The 23,051-nt window shown below is 44.4% G+C and overlaps 1 protein-coding gene across 5 annotated transcripts in view; it reads right to left on the reverse strand.

The window, feature by feature from the left end:
- The window catches only part of LOC122789947 (ras-related protein Rab-6A-like), a 423,726-nt gene that overhangs the window by 282,566 nt on the left and 118,109 nt on the right, over window positions 1-23,051 (reverse strand). For all 5 annotated transcript variants that reach the window (XM_044057438.1, XM_044057437.1, XM_044057436.1 and 2 more), the window contains exon 5: window positions 7,229-7,340. In XM_044057438.1, coding sequence (XP_043913373.1) covers window positions 7,229-7,340 — 112 coding nt within the window. The remainder of the gene's footprint in view (window positions 1-7,228; window positions 7,341-23,051) is intronic.

The raw sequence follows: 23,051 nt of genomic DNA on the forward strand, positions 1-23,051 counted from the left end.
TTTCTGTCTTTAAGGACATGACCAAGTGATATCTGTCTTGGAGAGCCCGTGTGGCTGTAGAACTGCATATTGCTGTTGAGGGCCTATAAAATGGACTTCCAGGCATGAAAAATAATTTTATCTTTCTGCCTCTACCATTATGTTAACTACAGAAGTGTGGGACACTCCCACACTACTTCTATACCTGGAACTTTTTGCTGTTGAGGCAAACTACCAGGCTTTAACTGGATGAGAAGTTACAGCAAAACCTGTTGTTCTAATACATAAGAAACTATGTTAAGTGTAACAGTGACGTTAGAAAACCCAAAAGGATCAACTCAAATGAGACCTAGGCTTAGGTAGGGTTGACTGATGAACTAAGTTTAACAATTTGTGAATTTCTTTGAAAGTTTAAACAAAAAAAAAACTCACTAGCTATACAAAGAAATGAACGACAAAGGGAGCGTTCAATGTCAACTGCTTCAGGTAGTATGTTAAACTCCACTGTGTGTTTCACTTGATAAAGAGAATGCATGTGCAAGGGAAGGCAGCTGCTAATACTCACAATGCTTGTCATTACACCACACATAAAACCCAGTAATTCGAGTTTTTTTTTTTTTAGCTCTGCAGGAAAGTTACTAGTAATTTATAAACCAAAGAACCTTGGAATACAATTGTATTATTTTTTTATGTTCATGAGTTGTTTCAATAAACGTCTGGCTGGAGTTGCTGTTTGCTGCGTTTCCTCCGTTTGTTGCCTGAGAAGATAGCGCAGTGGTAACTAATAATTTATAAACCAAGTAATCCACAGCCACTCATTGCCACTCCACAGAGGTCAAAGATGGCAGTCCAGTCCCTCAATTTGGGAAAAAGAAACCAAATAGATGAATTATTAAAATAAAACCACTTTTATTAAATACACATTTCCAATGAAGCCCAAATATGCAATTTAGTGTTTGGCCTTCATTGTTAAGAGTATATTTAATACAGTCTACAATTGTTTTTTGTTTTTTAATAGTAAACCACAAAAAGGACAGGTATACAGTGGTTCTGGACATTCAATAAAAGTACAGTTCTGTACACTTACCATAAATTTAGATGTTTACTGTTGCAGTCATCACATTTGGGTTATCCTTGCCAGGGTAGCCCTTGGCCAGCCCGAATACCAAATGCTTAGTATTTCTGTGTCAGTCGCTGTCGCTTCAGGACTGACATCAAGTCATCAGTAGTATAAAGTAAGGCAGCCAATGCCATTACATCAGTTTTTCTTACCCTAACCTGTCAGGAGCCCCCAAGTAGGAGCCAGGTTCTGGTGGAAGAACCCTACCAGTAGAAAGTAAATACCAATATGTCCCTTGTAAGGGAAGAGAAGAAAAACGGAAGCTGGAGGGAGGGGAAACTGGGACTGCAACAGTGAATACACTCGAACATGTACATTTATGGTATGTGTACACAACTGTACTATGTTCTTCGTGTTTCACTATTGCAGTCATCACATTTCGGTTGAATCCCAAAGCTGAGGAAAAGAGTGGAAGCAGTCAAGGAAACTAAGGGCTGGCTAGGATGCCCTGCAAGACTGCAGAGGCAAACCCTGCCCTGGATTTGGAGAAGAGAGCCAGGTGGTAATGTTTGGTAAAAGTGTGAACAGATGTCCAGGTGCCAGCCTCCAGGATGTCCCTGGTGGGGACTCCTCTGAGGAAAGCTGCAGAGGTGGAGGTTGCTCAGGTGGAGGGAGTCCTGACCCCTTTGGAGGAGGCTTTCCGTGTTGTTTGTAGCAGAAATGGATGCAGTGTGCTATCCATTTGGAAATGGTTTGTTTGGAGATGGCTTTGCCTTCTGCCCCTGTAGCAAAGCCAACCAGCAATTGATCAGACTTTCTGAAGGATTTATTCCTGTCTAGATGGAATCTGAGCTGTCTGTGCACATCTAGGGAGTACAGGATCCTTTCCCCCTTGTTCTGGGGATTAGGAAAAAGGTGGGCAAATGAATAGATTGGTTGCGAGCCACACTAGACACCACTTTGGGGATGAAGCACGGGTTAGTCCTGAGGGATACCCTGTCAGCATGGAAGATGATGAAGAGTTCCACAGCCATAAGTGCTTGCAGCTCAGAGACTCCTCTGGCTGAAGTGATGGCCAGGAGGAAAGCTGTCTTCCAGGAGAGAAAGTTTAGCTCTGCAGAAGAAGCTGGTTTGAAGGGGAGCAGGGTGAGCTTTTCCAACACAAAGTTAAGGTCCCAAGCTGGGGGTGGTGCTCTTCCGGGTGGCCTCAAGTTGCCTGCCCCTTGTAGGAACTGTTTGATTAACGCATGTGAGAAAAGGGGCTGCTCAGTGGGAAAATGAGCAGATATAGCAAAAGCATGAATTTTAACAGAGGAAAAAGAGAGGCCACTGTGTAGTAGGTCAGCTAAGTAATCCAGGATGAGACTGAGAGAAGGCTGTGCTGCATTGGCTCCCTTAGCCTGAATCCAGGTGCAGAACCTTTTCCATTTGTCAGCATAAGACTTTCTAGTGCTAGGGCGTCTGGCCTCACGTGTTTACTAAGGTTTGCAGATTGATTGGGGGTTAGGGAATAAGCCATGCTACCAAACTGAGTGTTTGCAATTGGGGATGCATGAATTCGCCTTCCCTCTGGGTCAAGAGGTTTTGAATCTGAGGAAGATGGCATGGTGACAGTGGAGACAAGCTGTGCAGCAAGGGGTACCAGTGCTGGTGAGGCCAGTCTGGAGCTATAAGAATTGTCCGTGGCTTTTCCTCCTTTTCTTTGAGCAGTACCGTGGGGATGAGAGGTAGTGGAGGAAAGGCATAGACCGATAGATTGACCCAGGGGAAGGACAGGGCATCCACATTCCAAGCCATGCAGTGATGCTCCCTGGTGCAGACTTTGCTGAGCTAATGGTTGCTGTGGGAGGCAAAGAGGTCAACCTTTGGGGTGCCCCATTTCTGAGTTATTAGGGTGAAGGTTCTTATGTTGAGCTGCCACTCGTGTGGGTCCAGAAGATTGCTGCTTAATTGGTCTGCCAGAGAGTTGAGAGAACCTGGTAGGAATTGTGCTAACAGGTGGAGTTACATGGCAGAGGTTGTGTGCCAAAGGGTCATGGCAGCCTGCATAGAGGGTAGGTTCATAGGTTGGTACTAGGCTATTGGCCCCAAGGCCTATACAAGCCTAGCATAACAATTTCCTGGATATTTCTTCTCATGATATTTACTTCCCTGGACCCCTGTAGGAGTGAGTCTCTCCCTCCTTGTTGATATGACACATTACAGTGTTGTTGTCTGTTTTGATCAGGAGAGCACCTGGGGAGTGAAGTGGCTTGCTGGACAGCCATCATCTCTTTTTGGTTGATGTGTAGAGGGATTTGCTGTGAGCTCCATTGGCCCTCTATGCGCCTACCGTCCAGGTGTGCACCCAAGGCATAGTCTGATGCGTCTGTGGTGAGGGTCTGGGCAGTGGTGGGTGGTAAGAAAGGTAGCCCTTTGTTGTGGGAGCATGCTGTTGCCCACCAAAGAAAATCTTTTCTGAGGCAAGGAATTATAGGTATAAGAGAGTCTCCAGATCTTGAGTGTTGACACCAAAGGCTTTCTTGGTACCAGTGAAGTTTCCTCATATGCAGTCTGGCATATGGAATGAGTAGCAGACAAGATGCCATGAACCCCAGAGCTTGCAGGATCGTCCTTGCAGATATCTGGGGTCTGGTGGCTAGTTGAGAGAAGTAGGCTGTCAGGAAATATTGCTTTTATGGTGTAAGGAATGCCATCTGGGAAGCTGTGTCCAGGCTTGCTCCCAGGAATATAATCCTTTGGGAGGGCATTTGTATGGATTTCTCTTTGTTGATTGTGTACCCTAGAGAGGTTAGTAGGGACTTTACAAAGGCCAGGTGCTTGATCAGCTTTTCCTGCCTGTCTGAATTAGGCAGTCATCTAAGTATGGGTAAATCTGGATATTCCTTTGTCTGCAAAAGGCAATGGCCAGAGCCAGACATTTTGTGAAAACTCTGGGAGCAGTAGATAAGCCAAAGGGAAGCACACAGAACTGAAAGTGCGGAGATCCTGCCCTGAAATGGAGATATTTGCTGCATGATTCCCCGATAGGAATATGGAGGTAGGCCTTTTTTAGATCTAGGGAGGCTAGCCAAGCGTCCTTGGACAGCATGGCTAGCAGCTGCTGGAGGGTGAGCACTGTGAATTTTGGGATCACTAGGAAGGTTTTTAAAAAGGATAGATTGAGGATGGGGTGCCAGGTTCCCTCTTTTCTGGGTACCAGAAAAAGTCTGGAGTAGAAACCTTGGCCTCTCTGTTCTGCAGGAATGTGTTCTATTGTCCTCATATAGAGCAGGTAAAGAACTTGCTTTTGTGCCTCTGCCCACTGGTTTGGAGGTAGATCTAGGAACCCTTTTGGGGTAGGAAGGGTGTGGAAAGAAAATTTGTAACCCAGGGACACTATGTTGAGAACCCAGCGGTCATTGGTAATGGTGGCCCAGGTGCTTGCGTGAAAGGAGAGTTTTCCTCCTAGGGGTAAGTGAATGCGGGCAGAGGGAGGGGTGGGGGAGGTGAGTCATTGTGAGTTCATACCATGAAGGGGTGGCTTAGATCACCCTGGTTTTGAAGTGGAGGTAGTCCACTGCTTAGATCTCTGCATTCCCTGTTGCTGCTGTTTGGGGGGTATGGTTCCCCGGTGTCTGGGCTGGACTGGCTTAGTGGGAGCAGAAAAGGACCAGTGCTTGGTGGGACAATGCCTGCTGAACCTGGGTGGCTGGACCTGTAAGAAATCCTTAAGTGTCTGCACAGATTTTGCTTTTTCTTCCATCTTTTTAAGACCTATTCTGCCTTAGTGCCAAATAAGTTATCTTTGTGCAAGGGGGCATCCAACAATTTAGATTTGACATGGTCTGGAAAGGGCTGTTCCTTAAGCCATGCATGCCTTCTAATGACAGATCCGGTGACTGCTGCCATGCAAGAAGCTTCTAGGGCGTCAAAACTACAGTGCAAGGTGTGTTTAGTTACTTGACTTGCAGAATGCATTAACTCTTGTAACTTTTTAAATTTCGCACAAGCAGGAAAGTAAGACATTTTTTGTTTGAGGAATTCCAGGGCTTGTTGCTAAAATGTTAGCATATGGAAGTGACAATTTAGTGCCCTGATAGCAAGAGTAGCTGAGGTGTATACTTTTTTTTACCCAATCTGTATAGTGCTCTGGAATCCCTATCTGAGGGGGTGGGATTCTTAGCAGAGGTTGCTTTAATCCCTTTAGGCCCTTGAGAAATTACCTCAGGGTCAGCAGTAGGATTTTTAGAAAGAAATTTGTGAGAGTCAGGGGACTCTATAGTACTTGTCTGGTTTTCTGGGTGCAGGAGGGACAGTGTCAGGAGTCAACTTGAATTCCAGGAAAACATCCTCCACAACATCCAGGACTGGGGGGATGGCCAAGGGTCTGTGCTGTGGAAGATCTAAGAATTCTCTGAGTCTCTTTTTAGACTGAGGGCAGTCTTGACTCTCCCACTGGAAATGCTCCCTTAAGGTATGAAGGGTTCCCCCAAAGTAAAAATCCTCTGGGGGAGAGGTGGAAGCGATGGAATCCTCTGCATCAGAATACTCATAAGTAGACAGGGGTTGAATGTCTTCATATTCAGATGCATCAGAGTCATCTGACTCTTGTTCAGACAAAACTACAGGGGACAGATCTCTTTTCCTTTTGGAGGGGTAGCTTGGCTTCCCCTGATCGGCATGATAAGGTCTTCTGCCATTTTAAGCATTTGAGACTGAGGCAAGGAAGAAGGTGCATGAGATTGGGTCATCGGTTTCTTGGGTGTGGTTCGTACCCTAGGCCTAAGAAACTTGGTAGTTTTTTGAAAGAACGTTAGTCACAAAAGACGACGTTGGTTTGTGTAGAGAATCGGTAGTGCAAAGGACTTCCTCGGAAGCCGGTGCCTGCTCAACGGCTCCGGACCCATCCAAGGTACAGATGACCGCAGGATCCTTAGTCGAAGAACAGTTTTGCTGCATACCGGACTCCGAAAGGGTCTCGGTAGCAGCCTGCGAATCCACAGAAGCGGGCATCAGGGGCTGAGAAAGCGCCTCACTGAGGAACAGAGAACTGACTACTAGCTTAACGGAAGTGTCGTTGGTAGGTTTGGACCTGTGAGGTCTGCGTCTTTATATTAACATTTTTTCGGAAGATCTACTGCCGGTTGGCTTACCGAAGCTGTATCGGAGTTTGAGGATTGTAAGCAAAAATATCTAGCTACAATAAGGGCCCGAAGACGGACAGTTCTGGCATTGAACAAAGCACAGAAGCGAAAGCGGGGGACGTCGTGGTCTGGGCCTAAACAAGTGACGCAGTAAGAATGAAAGTCTTGGTGTGGTATTTGCTTTCCACAGGCGAGACAATTGTTAACGTTTTCTGACATCGGTTAGTGCAAGAAAAAACCCCCCAATTGGGTACTTAGCATTAGAAGACTTCAGTTTCAAATCGGTAGATGAAATTCAGACTTCAGCTTCAAATCGGTAGACAAACCTCAAGTAGCGGCCGACCAGCACTCTTGCGAACTGCTTCGGGCTCCACGGCAAGAAAGACTGATGTAATGGCATTGGCTGCCTTACTTTATACTACTGATGACCTGACGTCAGTCCTAAAGCGACAGCAAACGACGCAGAAATACTAAGCCTCTGGTATTCTGGCTGGCCGAGGGCTACCCTGGCAGGGATAACCCAAATGTGATGACTGCAACAGTGAAACACGAAGAACATCTGGCTTCTATTACTTGGAAGAATTAAAGCACGTCAAATTACTCAACTGGCACAAAGAATTAGGAAATACTTTAGTACATACAGTCTGATAGTGTGCTGTGCTAAGGGGACCTGTCACAGCTTGTGAAGATACAATGGAAGGACAGTTTATACAATGAGTTAAAATAAGGAACTTAAAATAAAGATTGAGAACTTAATGCATAATTATACAATAAAAACACAAAGCAACATGCAGCCATGTGTCTGTAATCGGCTCCTCACTTATTAGAAACTGACCAAAAGCATTTACGTATTTGTATCTCCGCAATTTTAAATGTGACGAGCTGCTAAAAAGATAAACAATTATATGGTAGTTAGTTGTTCACAAAATTTTAAAACTGGAAAATAAAACAAAAAGTGCTTTATCCTCAAAAGAAGGCATGTAAATGATGCTGACATGAAATGCACTACATACACTGTGCCTCTCCAATCCCTATTAACCTGGAGTGATCACTCTGCTATTACCTTTTGTCTGCTAGGTCAGTTTTATTCCCAACCAGCATGATAATGACATCACTTCCTCTTTCTGTTCGTACATCATCAATCCATTTTGATGTCTGCTGAAAAGAGTTTAAATCTGCAATTGGCAAACAAAATATGCGTCAGAAAACAAAAGGAAGGGCAAACATCGTAAGAGGAAAATGCCAATGTCGCTACTACAGAAATAAGAAAAAGTGGAAACACATTCAGAAACAGGCTTTCTTTCACCAGCTTTGGCCATGGAAGATAAACACATACTGATAAAACTAAGCATTTTATAAAACTGTCACGCAACTGCTACATCGGACTCATTTTGAGCCAAATTCTTTTTCTGCTTGGAGTTATACTATGCCTATGCTATGTACAGTAGACATATGGGATAGATGCTAATCAATTTTCCAGTACATCATTTTGTGTGTGTGTGTGTGTGTGTGTGTGTGTGTGTGTGTGTGTGTGTGTGTGTGTGTGTGTACACTAAAAGTAATCAGCTTTTACAATTTTAAAAGGCAATGAAACCAAAAACATACTTCATTTCTTTCTTCAGGAAAACAATGAAAAGTTTAGTTTAGGAATCTTGAACAATGTGACAGCCATACCTAAAGAAATAATAGCATATAAATGTTTGGTGAGTGACTCAGTAGGTAGATTACACACTTATGGCGTTTGGAAGATAGACTTGTGTTGGGAGGTTCTCTTACCACACCTGATGACTGAACTCATACTCCAAGTACTGACATTAAGGAGTGTGCTGCATGACTACTTTGAGGGATTAAAGTAATGAAACCCTGAAGTAATCTGGATGACAGAGTGCAAGGGATGAAAATACAACCCTAAAAACTTGAACAGAAAACAGATTACAACTAAAGAGCAACATTTCATAAACCTGTTGTAATTATATTTAAAAATGCCTAAAGGGGGTCTTTGTTTCCATTTCCTTGCCTGCATCCCATCAATACTACATCTGAGATCAATATACTTTGCAGTATGTAGAATTTTCCAACATACTGCAATCTCAGATTAAGTATATATCAACGTAATCTTGCACTTTCCAATTCACAGTTTACAGCACTGCACTTTTAGCCTTGCTCCCCTTTAATTGGCATCCTTTGGATGACACCTTAAACTGAGAATGCCCCAGCTTTTGATTCCACTGGTTATACTTTGGATGGATGGATGACAAAAATGCCCAGAGTTTTGGCCAAATTATCCTAAAATAAAAGGAATACCACTTCAGGTGATCATGAAAATAGGACAGGCCTAGTGGGAATAATCCAGTTTAAAAAAAATAACCATCTGTGAAAGGTTATCTGTGGGTAGCTGACTATTGCATTTTCCTCTCCTGCTGTTTGCATTATATATTTTTTTCCTTTTCTTCAACTCCTACATTTGGGATGCTTCTCTCTTGCTGGTGGAAGCCATGCTGTCACTTACAAAGGCAGAATAGAATGTCCAGCCCTTAAGTTTGTCAGTTTACTCCAACCCCTATTAGCCAGACTGCGTGAGACAAGAAGGAACAAAAATAATATACAAGGATATTTATTATATTTACACAACTTACAGGAAACTTCAAAAGCCAATTAATCAATGGAGGGGCCTTCTACACATTTCTTGATGGTGGCAGGTTAATAAAACACCGACTGTGGAGGTCTCCCTAGGAAATCAACTGAGAACATGGTAGTAAACATCCACCAGCTGATATTGACAGCTTTTTTATGTGGACAGACTGCTGAGAAAGAATACACACAGCAGTACCAAACATGCTGAGAAGGTGAAGCTGGCAAAGGACCACAAGGAAAAACCTCAGAATATCAAATCCTGTAATCTGGAATAGCCAAAGGACACCCAATTCACAGACTCACAAGCAATGCAATAGTCTTTTACTGAAGGTGTGAAGAAATTATCAAATGGCCATAGTACAACATTCTCCAATGAAGAAATCTGTAAAGTAAGCAAGAGAAACAACCATGTCTCAACTGGAGTGTCCTGCATCAAGAAGAGCTTTTGCATTTTCGAAACAGAGATTGGCAATTTGGCAGCAGAATACAGTGTAGCTAATACTCCGCCTGCAAACATTGCTCACTGTAAGCTCTTTCCTCCTGGAGAAAAGGAGACAAACACCTGTTCCATCTTCCTTGACTCATGGTCGGTCTTTCTCTCCTCATATAGCCCCCTGAAAACAAGAACATGACTGGACACAAATTTTGACATCGCTTTCAGAAGACGGCAGGAGTTGGTTTTAAGGAATGCTTAATCCCTGTGAAAAATCTTACATGGCTTCCAACAGATATGTAATGCTCAAGTTCCTGCAAGCAGAGGTGATGGCCACTAATGAAAGCACTGTAAGAGAATGTTCTGAGCTACTAATCATGACGCCCACAGTGAAGGACAAGAAAGCCTCACCATCATGAAACTGAAATCGTAAGGAAGAAAGACAGTTCTTCAAACACTGGCAGAGATGAAAAAAAAAACTTGTAAGTTCCCTTCTGCCTGAGGAGTATGATGAGTCGAAATGCATCACATCATCATCACAGAAAAACTGACAAAGTTAAGTTACCCCCTTTCATATCTATCTGATTAGGGCACACTGCAGTGTTTAGGATATTAAACCATTTTTTTCATCTTACCTTTAAACATCTTTTGCAAGATCACCAGTTATTGAACAGCCCATATTCTGCCTCCCAGTAGTCATCCTGGGGTTACTGCTTCTGTTTTCTCTTCGTTAGAGGAGAAGCACAGGGACATTATTTCCTGGAGAATGCACATCACCAGAAAGCCTAATAACTGTTTTATAGGTGACAGCTTGGAATTTGTGCTTACATTCTGTTCCTGGTGAGAGAAGAACAGTGGACAGATTCCTGACTGTTTCTGGTTGGACAGTGAGTGTCTGTACTTAATGTTCCTGATTGGTCTGGTTGCTATTCACGGCCTATGCCATGAAAAGGCTACAACAAGCCTACAGACCCTTGCATCATCTGAGACAAGACTGTGGATCACCAAACAGGCGGTGGCCTGCTTCTTATCTAGAGACTGATGCTAACATTTTGCTTCTGGTGACAGAAGATGAAAAGCAGCAGTGTATCTCAGCAGAGTGAAGCTGTGGTGAGACAGTACAGTTTTGTACCTACCATAAATGTAGATGTCCGAACTGGATAGCATCTGCAGTCATAACAACTGGGTTGTCCTGTCGTCAGGCAGCCCTTCAGTCGGCCGGATTCCAAAGTCCGGGTCCGGCTTCGGCTGATGTCGCACTTCACCCGACGTCATCTCTGTTGGTCTTCGGGTATAAAGGCATCAGCCGACGCCATTTTCCTCAGTGTTTCTTGCCCCAGATGCCAGAAGCCCTCTTGAAGGCTAAAATTTAGATAGATGCCAATGTTTCCAAAAAGATAGAGGTAAACACAAAAATAAGCATGTATGCACATATATACAAACAAATACACCATAAAAGACTCCCCCCCACCAGCTAGCTATTAGGAGGGTAAACACGCTTGGAGTACCACAGAGGGAAGGAGGGAGTAATCCTGACTGCAGATGCTATCCAGTTCGGACATCTACATTTATGGTAGGTACAAAACTGTACTATGTCCTTCATGGATGCATCTGCAGTCATAACAACTGGGTAGAATACCATAGCCAACAAGGGAGGAGGATAAAACTAGATTATGGTGTGTTTAGGATCCCTTGCAGTACAGCAGTGGCAAACCCTGCTCGGGATCTGGAATATAGAGGCAAATTATAATGCTTGGCAAATGTATGCACGGAGGTCCAAGTAGCCGCCTCAATAATGTCTTTGGTTGCCACTCCTCGTAAGAAGGCTGTGGTAGTGGCTGTTGCCCTTGTAGAATGAGGTCTTATGTTCTGTGGAATTGGTTTTCCATGGAAGGCATAACAGAATCGTATGCAATTTCCTATCCATTTGGAGATTGTCTGTTTGGAAATAGCTTTTCCTTCCCTTCCTGTTGCATAGGCTACAAAAAGTTGGTCAGTCTTTCTGCTACTTTTTGTTCTGTCCAAGTAGTAGCGTAGCTGTCTATGTACATCCAAGGTATGCAATATTCTTTCCCTCTGTTTTGTGGGTTGGGAAAGAAGGTAGGAAGGTGGATTGCCTGGTTTAAAGACACTCTGGATACCACCTTAGGCATAAATGTAGGATTAGTCCTCATGGACACTCTATCTTGGTGGAAGATTAGGAAGGGTTGCACTGCCATTAAGGCCTGTAGTTCTAAAACCCTCCTTGCTGAAGTAATTGCCAGTAGGAAAGCAGTTTTCCATGACAGGTGTTGTAGGTCTGCTGTTGCTGCTGGTTCAAAGGGTGATAGTGTCAATTTTTCTAGCACAAAGTTTAAGTCCCAAGCTGGTAATGGTGGTTTCCTTGGAGGTTTTACATTCTTGATTCCTCTGAGGAACTGCCTGAGCAAAGGGTGAGAAAAACAGGTGGATCAAAGCTGTATTCTGCTGAAATAGCTGATGCATGTATCTTGATGGAGGAGTAGGACAGGCCTGAATGAAGAAGTTCGCTAGGTACTCCAGAATGTTAGGCATATCTATGTTTGACACATCTTTTCCTCTTTCAGTACTCCAATTGACAAACCTTTTCCATTTTCCAGCATAGTTTCTTCTTGTTGAAGGTCTGCGTGCTTCAAGAATAATGTCTCTAACTCTTTGGGAAAGTTCTGGATTAGCTGCTGCTATGTGATGTTCCATGCACTCAGTTGCAGCGTTTTAGGTTTGGATGTATGATGCTGTAGTTGTTCTGAGTTAACATCAAAGGCATCAGGGGTATTGGCCACATATTGTTTCGAGACATGCTCCTCAGCAGTGGGTACCAGTGTTGTCTTGGCCAGTTTGGAGCTATCAGGATTATCCTTGGGCGTTCTTCCTTGATTTTTAGTAATACCTTGTGTATCAAGGGAAGAGGTGGGAATGCATATGCTGTTAGGCCTTTCCAGCTGAAGGAAAGCGAATCCACTTTCCATGCTAGTGGGTGGAATGTCCTTGTGCAGAATTTTTTGAGCTGGTGATTGGTAGGTGATGCAAATAGATCTATCTGAGGCATTCCCCATTTCTTTGAGATGGTCTTGAAGATGTCCGGGTGCAGCTTCCATTCGTGGGCATCCGATGTGGTTCTGCTTAATATGTCTGCTAGAGTATTCTCTTTTCCTGGTACAAATATTTCCTGTAACTGGATGTTGTAGCTGAGTGCCAGGGTCCACAGCTCCAAAGTCATTCTGCATAGGGGTATGAATGAGTGCCTCCCTGTTTGTTGATGTACCACATGACTGTGGTGTTGTCTGTCCTTATCATCAACTGGCCCTCTTTGAGAAATGGTCTGAACTTTTGGATTGCCAGTTTTACTGCCAGCATTTCTTTTAGGTTGATGTGCAGGTGAAGTTGATCCTGTGTCCACAATCCTTGCACGCATTTGTCCAGCATGTGGGCCCCCCATCCTAGGTCTGAAGCGTCTGTTGTGATGGTCTGGGTTGCTTGACATCTGCGAAAGGGTAGCCCTGGGTTTGACTGGCATGCCTGAGCCCACCATAGGAACTCCTGTTTTAAGCATGGAATTAGTGGGATTTCTGTTTCTAGGCTGTGTCTGTGTTGAGACCATAAATTCTTTAGGTACCACTGTAGTTTTCTCATATGTAGTCTGGCAAGTGGAACCAAGATTATGCATGATGCCATGAAGCCCAAGGCCTGCAGTACTTTTCTTGCTGTTAACTTGTTCAGTTTTGTTAGTGCCAAGAAGTAAAGAGGGAGTTCTTTTGTTTTTCCTTTGTTAGGAATGCCATCTGTTTTACTGTGTCCAATTCCCCAAGAATGTCCTTGTTTGGGATGGTATCAGCCTTGACTTTTGTAGATTGACTGTGTATCCCAGTGCTTGCAGCAAGTAAATGACCCTTTGTAAATCTGTTGTCAGCTTGCTTTTGTTGTCCCCTTGTAGCAGGCAGTCGTCTAGGTATGGGTAAATTTGAATTCCCTGTAGTCCGCAATGGGCGATTACTGATGCCAGGCATTTTGTGAATACTCTGGGCAGTAGATAAGCCAAAGGGCAATGCTGAGAATTGATAGTGCTCTGATCCTGCAAGAAATCTGAGGTATCTTCTGCAGATTGGTCGAATGGGGACGTGCAGGTATGCCTCCTTGAGATCTAGAGTTACCAGCCAACACTCCTTGCCCAGCATGGGAAGAAGTTGCTGTAGGGTCAGCATTTTGAATTTTGGGACAATGATGTATGTATTTAAGGCGGACAGGTCGAGAATTGGTCTCCAACTTTTTGCTTTCTTGGAACTAGGAATAGTCTGAGTAGAACCCTTTCCTTGCTCTGCTGTTGGCACTCTTTCCACAGCTCTCATGTTTGCTAACTGCATTATCTGTTGTAGAGCCTCTGTTTTTGATTTGGCGGTAGATTTGGCATTCCTCTTTTGACTGGTAAAGTGTGGAAGTGGAACCGGTAACCTTGATCTATGGTTTGTAAAATCCACTTGTCTTTTGTTATATAGTGCCAGTTCTTTGAAAATAAGGTTAATTTTCCGCCTAGGGGAGCTGCTATTTGTTCCCTGGTAGGCGGACTTAGGGTTAAGTCACTGTGGTTGAGTTGATGTAGTGGTAGAGGTTGTGTCTGTGCCTCTGTTGTTACCTTGCCACTGTCGTCCTCTGTAGGTACCTCCCCTGGACTGGTTTCTGCCTCTGGAACGTCTATTCCTGCCCCTTTGAGGTCTTGTGGAGTCAGGAAAGGACCAATTTTTGGCAGGCCAGTTCCTGCTAAACCTTGGGGTTGAACCTGCAAGAAATCTTTAACCGTTTGAACAGATTTTGCCTTTTCTTCCATTTTCTTCATAACCTGCTGGGCAGGTGTACCAAACAAACTTGTCTTATCCATAGGAGCATCTAGCAACTTAGCTTTAACATGATCCGGTAGAGCTTGCTCCTTTAGCCATGCATGCCTTCTTATCACTGTGCCAGTCATGGCTGATCTAAATGAAGCCGCCAGTGCATCATAGCCACATTTTAAGGAATGGTTACTAACCTGTTGTATGTTATTTACCATTTCTAATACATATTTCTTATCAAGAGATTCATCAGTGGTTAGCTTTTTAGTTAACTGATCAAGCATAAACTCTTGGTATTGTATCATGTGAAACTGACAATTTAAAGCTCTAGCTGAGAGAGTAGCTGAAGTGTAGACCTTTTGCCCCATCTGTCTAATGACCTTGCTTCCCTTTCTGAAGGAATAGGGTTTTGCTATGGTCGCGGCTACTGCCTTGGGACCCTGGGATATAGTTTCGGGGTCTGCAAGAGGGGCCTTGTAAAGGTGGTGATGAGTGTCTGGCACCCTGTAAAATCTGTCTGGTTTGGCAGGGGCTGGAGGTAAAGAATCTGGTGCGGAGCAGACATCATTGAAAGCATCATCCACCACAGAGAGAACAGGAGGTATAGCTAAGGGCCTGTGCTGTGGAAGGTGCAGAAAGGTCCTAAGTCTTTTCTGGAGTCTGAAAAATCCTGTTGCTGCCATTGGAACTGCTCTCGCATGGCATGTAAGGTTTCCCCAAAGGAGAATTCTTCTGGTGGGGAAGCAGCTGGAATGGATTCTTCAGCATCAGAGTCTTCAAAATTGGAGAAAGGAGCCTCTGGCTGATCAGTTATGTCTGATTCATCGGCAGACTCATCAGAGGACACTGGCTCAGGGGCTCTGCCCTAGGTCTCTTCTCTGGGGGCTGAGAGGCCCTGTCTGGGTGAGATTGAGATCCTCTAATTAATGAAATTAAATCTTCTGCCAGAGTAAGCATTTGAGAACTAGAGGAGGGCCTGGTTGTGGGGGTTTAACAGGCACTGTTTTAGTAGTCTTTGCTGCTTTAGCCCTGGCGAAGGCCTTAATGGACATGGCTGCTGGAGGCCTAGCAGCACCACGTGCTGGGGTAGAGACATCCAAGGGAATGGTGTCTGATAAGTCAGTGGCAACCACCGTAGTGGATAAAATTTCTGAGGCCGTTTCAAGAGTGGTAGCAGGGGCCTCAGTTGTAGAGATAGATTCAGCTGTACTTTGATCAGTTTTCTCGGTTTCGCCGAAACCGAGACACTCGCGGATTTGCTTAACCATGGTTTCGGCCGAAACCGCGGACCGCGAGTGTCGGTCTTTATCTTTGCGTTTTGGCAGATTGAGTAGTCGGAGGATCCGGCGGCATAATGTATGCAAAATCAGAACGAAAAACTGTTCAGCAAACTCCGACCGGCTCGGTTGAGAAGCACAGGCGAACAGGCTGCGGCTGGGCCTAAACAAGGCAGACAATAAGAGTGGAAATCTTTATGAGGTATTTGTTTCCCACAGGTTAAACAATTATTAACTTTTTCTGACATCGGCTGAGGCAAGAAAGAGTCCCCAACAGGGTACTTAGCTTTAGAAGTCTTCGAAGTAGTATTCGGTAGAAGTAATCTCTGGATCCGACCGACCGGCACTTGCGAACAGCTTCTGCTTGCGGCAAGAAAGACTGAGGAAAATGGCGTCGGCTGATGCCTTTATACCCGAAGACCAACAGAGATGACGTCGGGTGAAGTGCGACATCAGCCGAAGCCGGACCCGGACTATGGAATCCGGCTGACTGAAGGGCTGCCTGATGACAGGACAACCCAGTTGTTATGACTGCAGATGCATCCATGAAGGACATCAGCACTAGTAGTAGCAAGGCAGTACCCATTCATGCAACTCCACGATTTTTATCATTCTTGACAAACTAAATCTTTGTTTGAATAAGTACTGTTTAATTTGTTTCTAACTTTAGAATATCTGCCTAAATACTTCATCCTTAAAATTTCAGGTCCTATGCATATGTTTGGCAGTGCTCTGTACAGACTCAGACACCTTGCGTGACATTTTTTTTGTAAAAGCATGACTGGAATTTCTCCAATACCTAGCTGCACACAGGATAACTAGTTTGCCGTAACAAGCACTGTCTCTGTAGTTGCAAACTGGATACTCCTGACATTGACTGATATTCTCACTCCAACAGTCTAATCGATAAAAAAGGGTCTGTTGCCATGGATATGAACTTTCCCACTGTCTCTTATCAGCTTGGTGGATATGGGCATCCTGAGGCAATGTAGAAATTGCCTCATGTTTACTGACAACCGGTTAATTCTCAAACAATGAACAAAAGATGATTAACTTTAAGAATTGGCTAGGTTTCTGGTGTCATTCCAAGGGGGTGCAATATTTGTCAGCATGGAAGGAGATGGCCAGCAGACCACGCCGCTTTGCCAGGGATGGTCTGCACCTCTCCCCTCTAGGCTTTCGATTACTAGCTAAAACATTGTCTTCCCCCAATGTGCCACTTTTTAGGCAATGCTAAACTGAAAGCACTTTGGATGTAGCAAATCGAAACCAAGAAAATCTAAAGGTATTACTGCTCAATACTACGAGTCTAAACAAAAAACTCTACTCCCTAGAAGCTCTCTTCATCCTAGAGAAAACTGACGTCTGTGCAGTCACTGAGACACTGTTTAAAGCTGCTGACTGCACACTAACAGTGCAAGGTTATGCCTTCCACAAATTTACACCAGCTACTTCACAGGAAGGGACTAAAGGTGGAGCTCTCTCTACTTGCATCAAAAAAATATATACTTCAAGGCTTGTCAAACAGGAAAATGCACTTGAACTGCTCAATGTTCAAATCACTATATGCAAAATCCAATACAACTTCCTTGCAAGCTATAGGTCCCCCGCTATGACCCAGGAAACCCATACCATGTCCTTAACCTTACTAGAAGCACTAACCATCCAACCCAATACCATACTCATGGATGCCTTTAATTACCCCACTACTAACTGGAAATCCTAAATGACACCAAACGTACAGGCACACAGATTCCTGGAATTTGAAAACACAACCTCCCTGAACCAGATAGTCAATACACCAACCAGAGGTGCAACCATACTGGATCTGGTCCTCACCAATACAGTAGAGTGCTACACACCCCCTACTGTAATGTCTTCCCTGATAAGGTCAGACTATAAAATAATGGTCTCCTTTGAAGTAAAATTAAAACCTGGACCCCCAGTTAAACCCAGAATAGTCAGGAACTACTTTAAGGATAACCTTCTGCTATTAAGTGATAACCTGGGAAAATTTCAAGTCTCCATAAACCCTGAGAAAACTGCTGCCTATGCAGAACTGGTCACAGAAAACCTGTACAAGTGTGTTAATAGCTGCATAGAGGCAGCTGTACCCACCAGGAAGACGTACAGAACCAACTCAAAAAACAAGCCATCCTGGAGGAATCACAAAATCAACAGGCTATATAACAGGAGGAAGAAAATCATGGCAAAAATTAGGAGGTGCAGCATCCAGCAGGATAAAAGCACTCCCATCAAACAAACTCCGAGGACAAATAAAGTGTACCAAAGCCAAATTTGAGGTAAGTGTGGCCTCTCAGGCCAAGGACAACCACAAAGCATTCTTTAGCTATGTCCGCAGCCTCAAAGGCAATACTCAATTGTTTGCAGAGCTCATTGAAAATGTAGCTACCTACACTGAGTCAGAAGAAACCTCCTGGCTGATAAATTCAGCTCCAACTTTACCCCTCTCTCCCTCTCAACCTTCCTTCAGGAAATCCCATTAAATACAACTCCCCCCTGCTACCACTAGGGAACAGGTCCTTAATGCTCTAAAACCAAGAGCACTGCAACAGTGGGCCCACACAATATCCCAGGATGCTTTCTGAACAGCATGAAACATGACCTATCAGTGCTTCTGGGATTACTATTTAACTGTAGCCTCCAAGCAAACTTTGTGCCTCATGAATGGAGAAAGTACAGTTGTGTACACTTACCATAAATGTAGATGTCTGAGTGTATTCACTGTTGCAGTCATCACACTTGGGTTACCTGCCTGCAGATAGCCCTCAGTTGGCCCGAATACCAGAGTCTTGGGATTTCTGCATCGGATGCTGTCGCCTCTTCCATGATGTCAGGACGTCAGGGGTATAAAACATGCAGCCGATGCCATTACATCAGTTTTTCTTGCCCCAGATGTCAGAAGCCCCCAAAACAGGAAGCAATTACATGGTATGGAACACCTCCAGTAAAAAGTAAACACCACAGCCATAAGATATGGACAAAAAGAGGACAGGCAGAAGGTCTAGAAAAGTCAGGGGGCTGGAGGGAGGGTAACCAGGACTGCAACAGTGAATACACTAACATCTACATTTATGGTAAGTGTACACAACTGTACTATGCTCTTTGTGTTTCACTGTTGAGTCATCACACTTGAATTGATTCCCAAAGCTGAGTAAGGGTGGGGGCAGTCAAAAAGTATTAGGGCCGACTAGCAGGCCTTGTAAGACTGCTGTGACAAATCCAGCTCTGGATTTAGAAAGGACAGGTAAGTGATAATGCTTGGTGAAGGTGTGTACATAACTCCAGGTTGCAGCTTCCAGGATGTCCCTGGTAGGGACTCCCCTGAGAAATGCTGTAGAAGTTGAGATAACCCTAGTGGAATGAGTTCTGATCCCCTGTGGGGTAGGTTTTTCCACGGTGTTTGTAGCAGAAATGGATGCAGTGTGCTATCCATTTGGAAACAGTTTGCTTTGAAATGGCCTTGTCCTCTGCCCCTATAGCAAAGCTGACTAGCAGCTGGTCAGATTTTCTGAAAGGCTTAGTCCTGTCAAGGTAGAACCTGAGCTGTCTGTACCCATCCAAAGAGTGCAGGATCCTCTTCCCTTTATTTTGAGGATTAGGGGAAAAAGGTTGGTAAATGGATGGATTGGTTTAAGACCACACTGGATACCACCTTGGGCATAAATGATGGGTTAGTCCTGATGGAGACCCTGTCAGCCTGGAAAATAATTAAGGGTTCCACAGCCATTAGTGCCTGTAGCTCAGACACTCTTTTTGACGAAGTAATGGCTAGAAGTACGGCTGTCTTCCAAGAAAGGAATTTCTTTTAACTCTGCTGTAGCAGCAGGTTCAAAAGGGGGAATCGTGAGCTTCTCTAGTACAAAGAAAAGGTTCCAGGCAGGGGTGGGAGCTCTCCCCGGGGGTCTTAAATTGTTAGCTCCTCTCAGGAACTGTATGACCAGAGGGTGAGAAAAGAGAGGTAGCTCCATATCGTAATGAGCTGAGATGGCTGAGGCATGAATCTGAAGTGATGAGAAGGAAAGGCCTTTGTGGAGCAACTCTGTTAGGTAATCTAGAATTTGAAGTAAGGAGGGCACGGCTGTGCCCTTTCCTAGAGACTGGCTCCAAGGACATATCTTTTCTACTTTTCTGAATAGGATTTCCTAGTACTAGGCCTTCTGGTCTCAAGGGTGACATACAACACCTGTTTGCTAAGGGTTGCTGGTGTTGTGTTAAGGGAAGAAGTTAGGCTGCAAGGTTCAGTGTTTGCAGCAGAGGATGCAAAATCTGTCCCTCCTGCTGGGACAGCAGGAAGGGGGGTCTGATGTCGGTGTGAGGGTGGCACTGCTGTCAGACTGTGTAGGAGTGGGTACCAGTGCTGGCATGGCCAATCTGGTGCAATAAGGATTGTCCTTGGTCTGTCCAGCTTGATCTTGAGTAGTACTTTTGAGAGGAGGGGTAGAGGGGGAAAGGCATAAATTGAGAGTTTTTTCCATGTAAAGGATAGGGCATCCACTCGCCATGATTGGCTGTGGGGATTTCTGGTGCAAAGTTTGCTCAATTGATGGTTTTTGGGGGGAGGCAAAGAGGTCCACCTCTGGGGTCCCCCACCTGTTGATTAGAAGTTTGAATAAGTTGGGTTCCAGTTTCCACTCATGTGGGTCCAGTAACTTTCTGCTCAAGTCGTCTGCCAGTGTATTTTGTTTGCCTGAAAGGAATTGAGCTTGCAGGTGCACACGGGTTGCTCTGCTCAAGGCTGTGTTCCACAGGGCCATGGCTAATCTGCAGAATGGGTAGGAATGAGTTCCCCCCTGCTTGTTTATGTACCACATAACTTTGGTGTTGTCTGTCTTTATCAAGAGTTGTCCTGGAAGGAAAAGGTATTTGAAGGCTATCAGAGCATTCTGCACAGCTAACATTTCTTTTTGATTGATATGCAGGTGAATTTGTCCTGACCTCCATTTGCCTTGATTGCATTTGCCTGCCATGTGAGCTCCCCATGCATAGTCTGATGCACCTGTTGACAGGGTTTGGGCGCTGAGGGGTTGAGTGAAAGGAAGTCTCTTTTTGTGGTTGCAAGCCTCTGCCCACCAAAGGAACTCTGCCCTTAGACAAGGAATGATAGGAATCAGTGTTTCCAAGTCCTGAGAGTGTTGACACCAGAGACTTTTTCAGTACCATTGAAGTTTCCTCATATGCAGTCTTGCATATAGAATTAGTAGAATGCATGAGACCATGAACCCTACGGCTGGCTTGCAATATTTTTCTTGCAGATAGCTGGGTTTTGGAGGCCATTAGTTTGAAGTAGTTTGTCAAATGAACCTGCTGCTTTTCTGCAGTGAGGAATGCCATCTGGGAAGTTGTGCTCAAGCTTGCTCCCGAGAATACAATCTTTTGGCTGGGCACTAGATGTGATTTCTTTTCATTAATGGTGTACACCCCAGAAAAGTTACAAGTCTCTTTACAAATGCCAGGTGCTGAAGTAGCAATTCCTGAGTATTCGCCAGAATCAGGCAAACGTCCAAATATGGGTAAATTTGAATATTTCTCTGCCTGCAGTATGCAATGGCTGGTACCAGGCACTTTGTGAATACCCTGGGTGCATTAGATAAACCAATGGAAAGTGCAGAGAAAGTACAGTTTTGTATCTACCATAAATGTAGATGTTAGAGTGTATACACTGCTGCAGTCATCACACTTGGGTTATCCTGCCGTCAGGCGGTCCCGCAGTCGGCCCGAGTTCCAAAGTCTTGGTCTGGCGTCAGTTGCTGTCGCTTCTGACCTGACGTCAGTGTGCCAGGGGTATACAAAATGCATCCGACGCCATTTTCTTCAGTTTTTCTTGCCCCAGATGTCAGGTGCCCCCAAAAAGGTAGGCAATGTACACTGCTAATAAAACGTACATAAGAAAAGCAATCGAATACTTTATGTTACCAGCAAATACTTCCCATAGGCAGCAAGGGTAGAATATCAGGGTAAGTAACAGCAAGTAAGAGGGGAAGGAGGAAGGGTAACCTGGACTGCAGCAGTGTACTCCAAGTTGCTGCTTCCAAAATGTCCTTGGTAGGTACTCCTCTGAGGTAAGCAGTTGAAGTGGCTGTTGGCCAGGTGGAATGAGACCTAATGTTGTTAGGTGCAGTTTTCCCATGATGTGTATAGCAGAAACGTATGCAATGGCCTATCTGTTTTGAAATGGCTTTTCCCTGTGTTCCTGCAGCATACGATACAAAATTGCTCAGTTTTTCTGAAAGCTTTAGTTTTGTCCAAGTAGAATCGTAAAGTATGTTTTTTTACCTACTATAAATGTAGATGTTCGAGTGTATACCCTGCTGCAGTCATCACACTTGGGTTTATCCTGCCGTCAGGCGGTCCTGCAGTCGGCCCGAATTCCAAAGACTTGGTCCGGCGTCAGTTGCTGTCGCTTTTTCCCTGACGTCAGAGTGCCAGGGGTATATGAGAGGCATCTGACGCCATTTTCTTCAGTTTTTCTTGCCCCAGATGTCAGGTGCCCCTAATAGGTAGGCAAAAAAAATATATATATATATATATATATATATATATATATATATATATATATATATATATATATACATACATATAGCTATATGGAAAAATAAAACAAAACCCTTAGGCGCAAGCAAATACACCACAGAGGCAGTAAAGAACAGAGTGAAAGAGATAAGTTCAGCTAGTTCAGAGGGGATGGAGGGAGGGTAACCTGGACTGCAGCAGGGTATACACTTGAACATCTACATTTATGGTAGGTACAAAACTGTACTATGTTCATCGTGTTACCCTGCTGCAGTCATTACACTTGGGTAGAATACCAAAGCTAAGAATGGGAGGTGGAGTCAAACAGGGTTAGAGGAGGCTAGAAGGCCCTGCAAAACTGCAGTGGCAAAGCCAGCTCTAGTCTTAGAGTAAAGTGGTAAGTGGTAATGTTTGGTGAAGGTGTGTACTGAACTCCAAGTTACAGCTTCCAGAATATTCTTGGTTGGCACCCCCCTGAGGAAGGCTGTAGATGTAGCTGCTGCCTTGGTAGAGTGGGGCCTTATGGTAGCAGGAACTGGTTTTCCATGGTGAGTGTAGCAAAAACGTATGCAATGTCCTATCCATTTGGAAATGGTCTGTTTTGAGATAGCCTTTCCTTGTGATGCTGTAGCATAGGATACAAAAAGCTGGTCAGATTTTCTGAAAACCTTAGTTTTATCCAAGTAGTAATGTAGCTGCCTATGAATGTCCAAGGAATGCAGGAGTCTTTCTCCTTTGTTCTGTGGATTTGGAACGAAGGTGGGTAAATGAATGGTTTGATTTAGAACCACACTGGATACCACCTTAGGCATAAAGGAGGGGTTAGTTCATAGGGAAACTCTGTCTTGATGAAAAATGAGGAAAGGCTCTACTGCCCTTAGTGCCTGAAGCTCCGAAACTCTAGCTAAAGTGATTGCTAGCAGCAGGGCAGTCTTCCATGATATAAACTTTAAGTCAGCTGAGAAAGCTGGCTCAAAAGGAGGTAGCGTGAGTTTTTCCAGAACAAAGTTGAGGTCCCAAGTAGGTGTAGGTGCTCTCCTGGGAGGCCTAATGTTTTTGGCCCCTCTGAGAAACTGCCTTAAGGAGTGGATGTGAAAATAAGGGAGGATCCGTGTTGTAGTGAGCAGAAATAGCCGAGGCGTGGATTTTAATAGTTGAAAAAGAAAG

The sequence above is a fragment of the Protopterus annectens genome, chromosome 15.part0 (genome assembly GCF_019279795.1).
Source record: "Protopterus annectens isolate FY-2018-M chromosome 15.part0, PAN1.0, whole genome shotgun sequence".
NCBI classification, from domain to species: Eukaryota; Metazoa; Chordata; order Ceratodontiformes; family Protopteridae; genus Protopterus; species Protopterus annectens.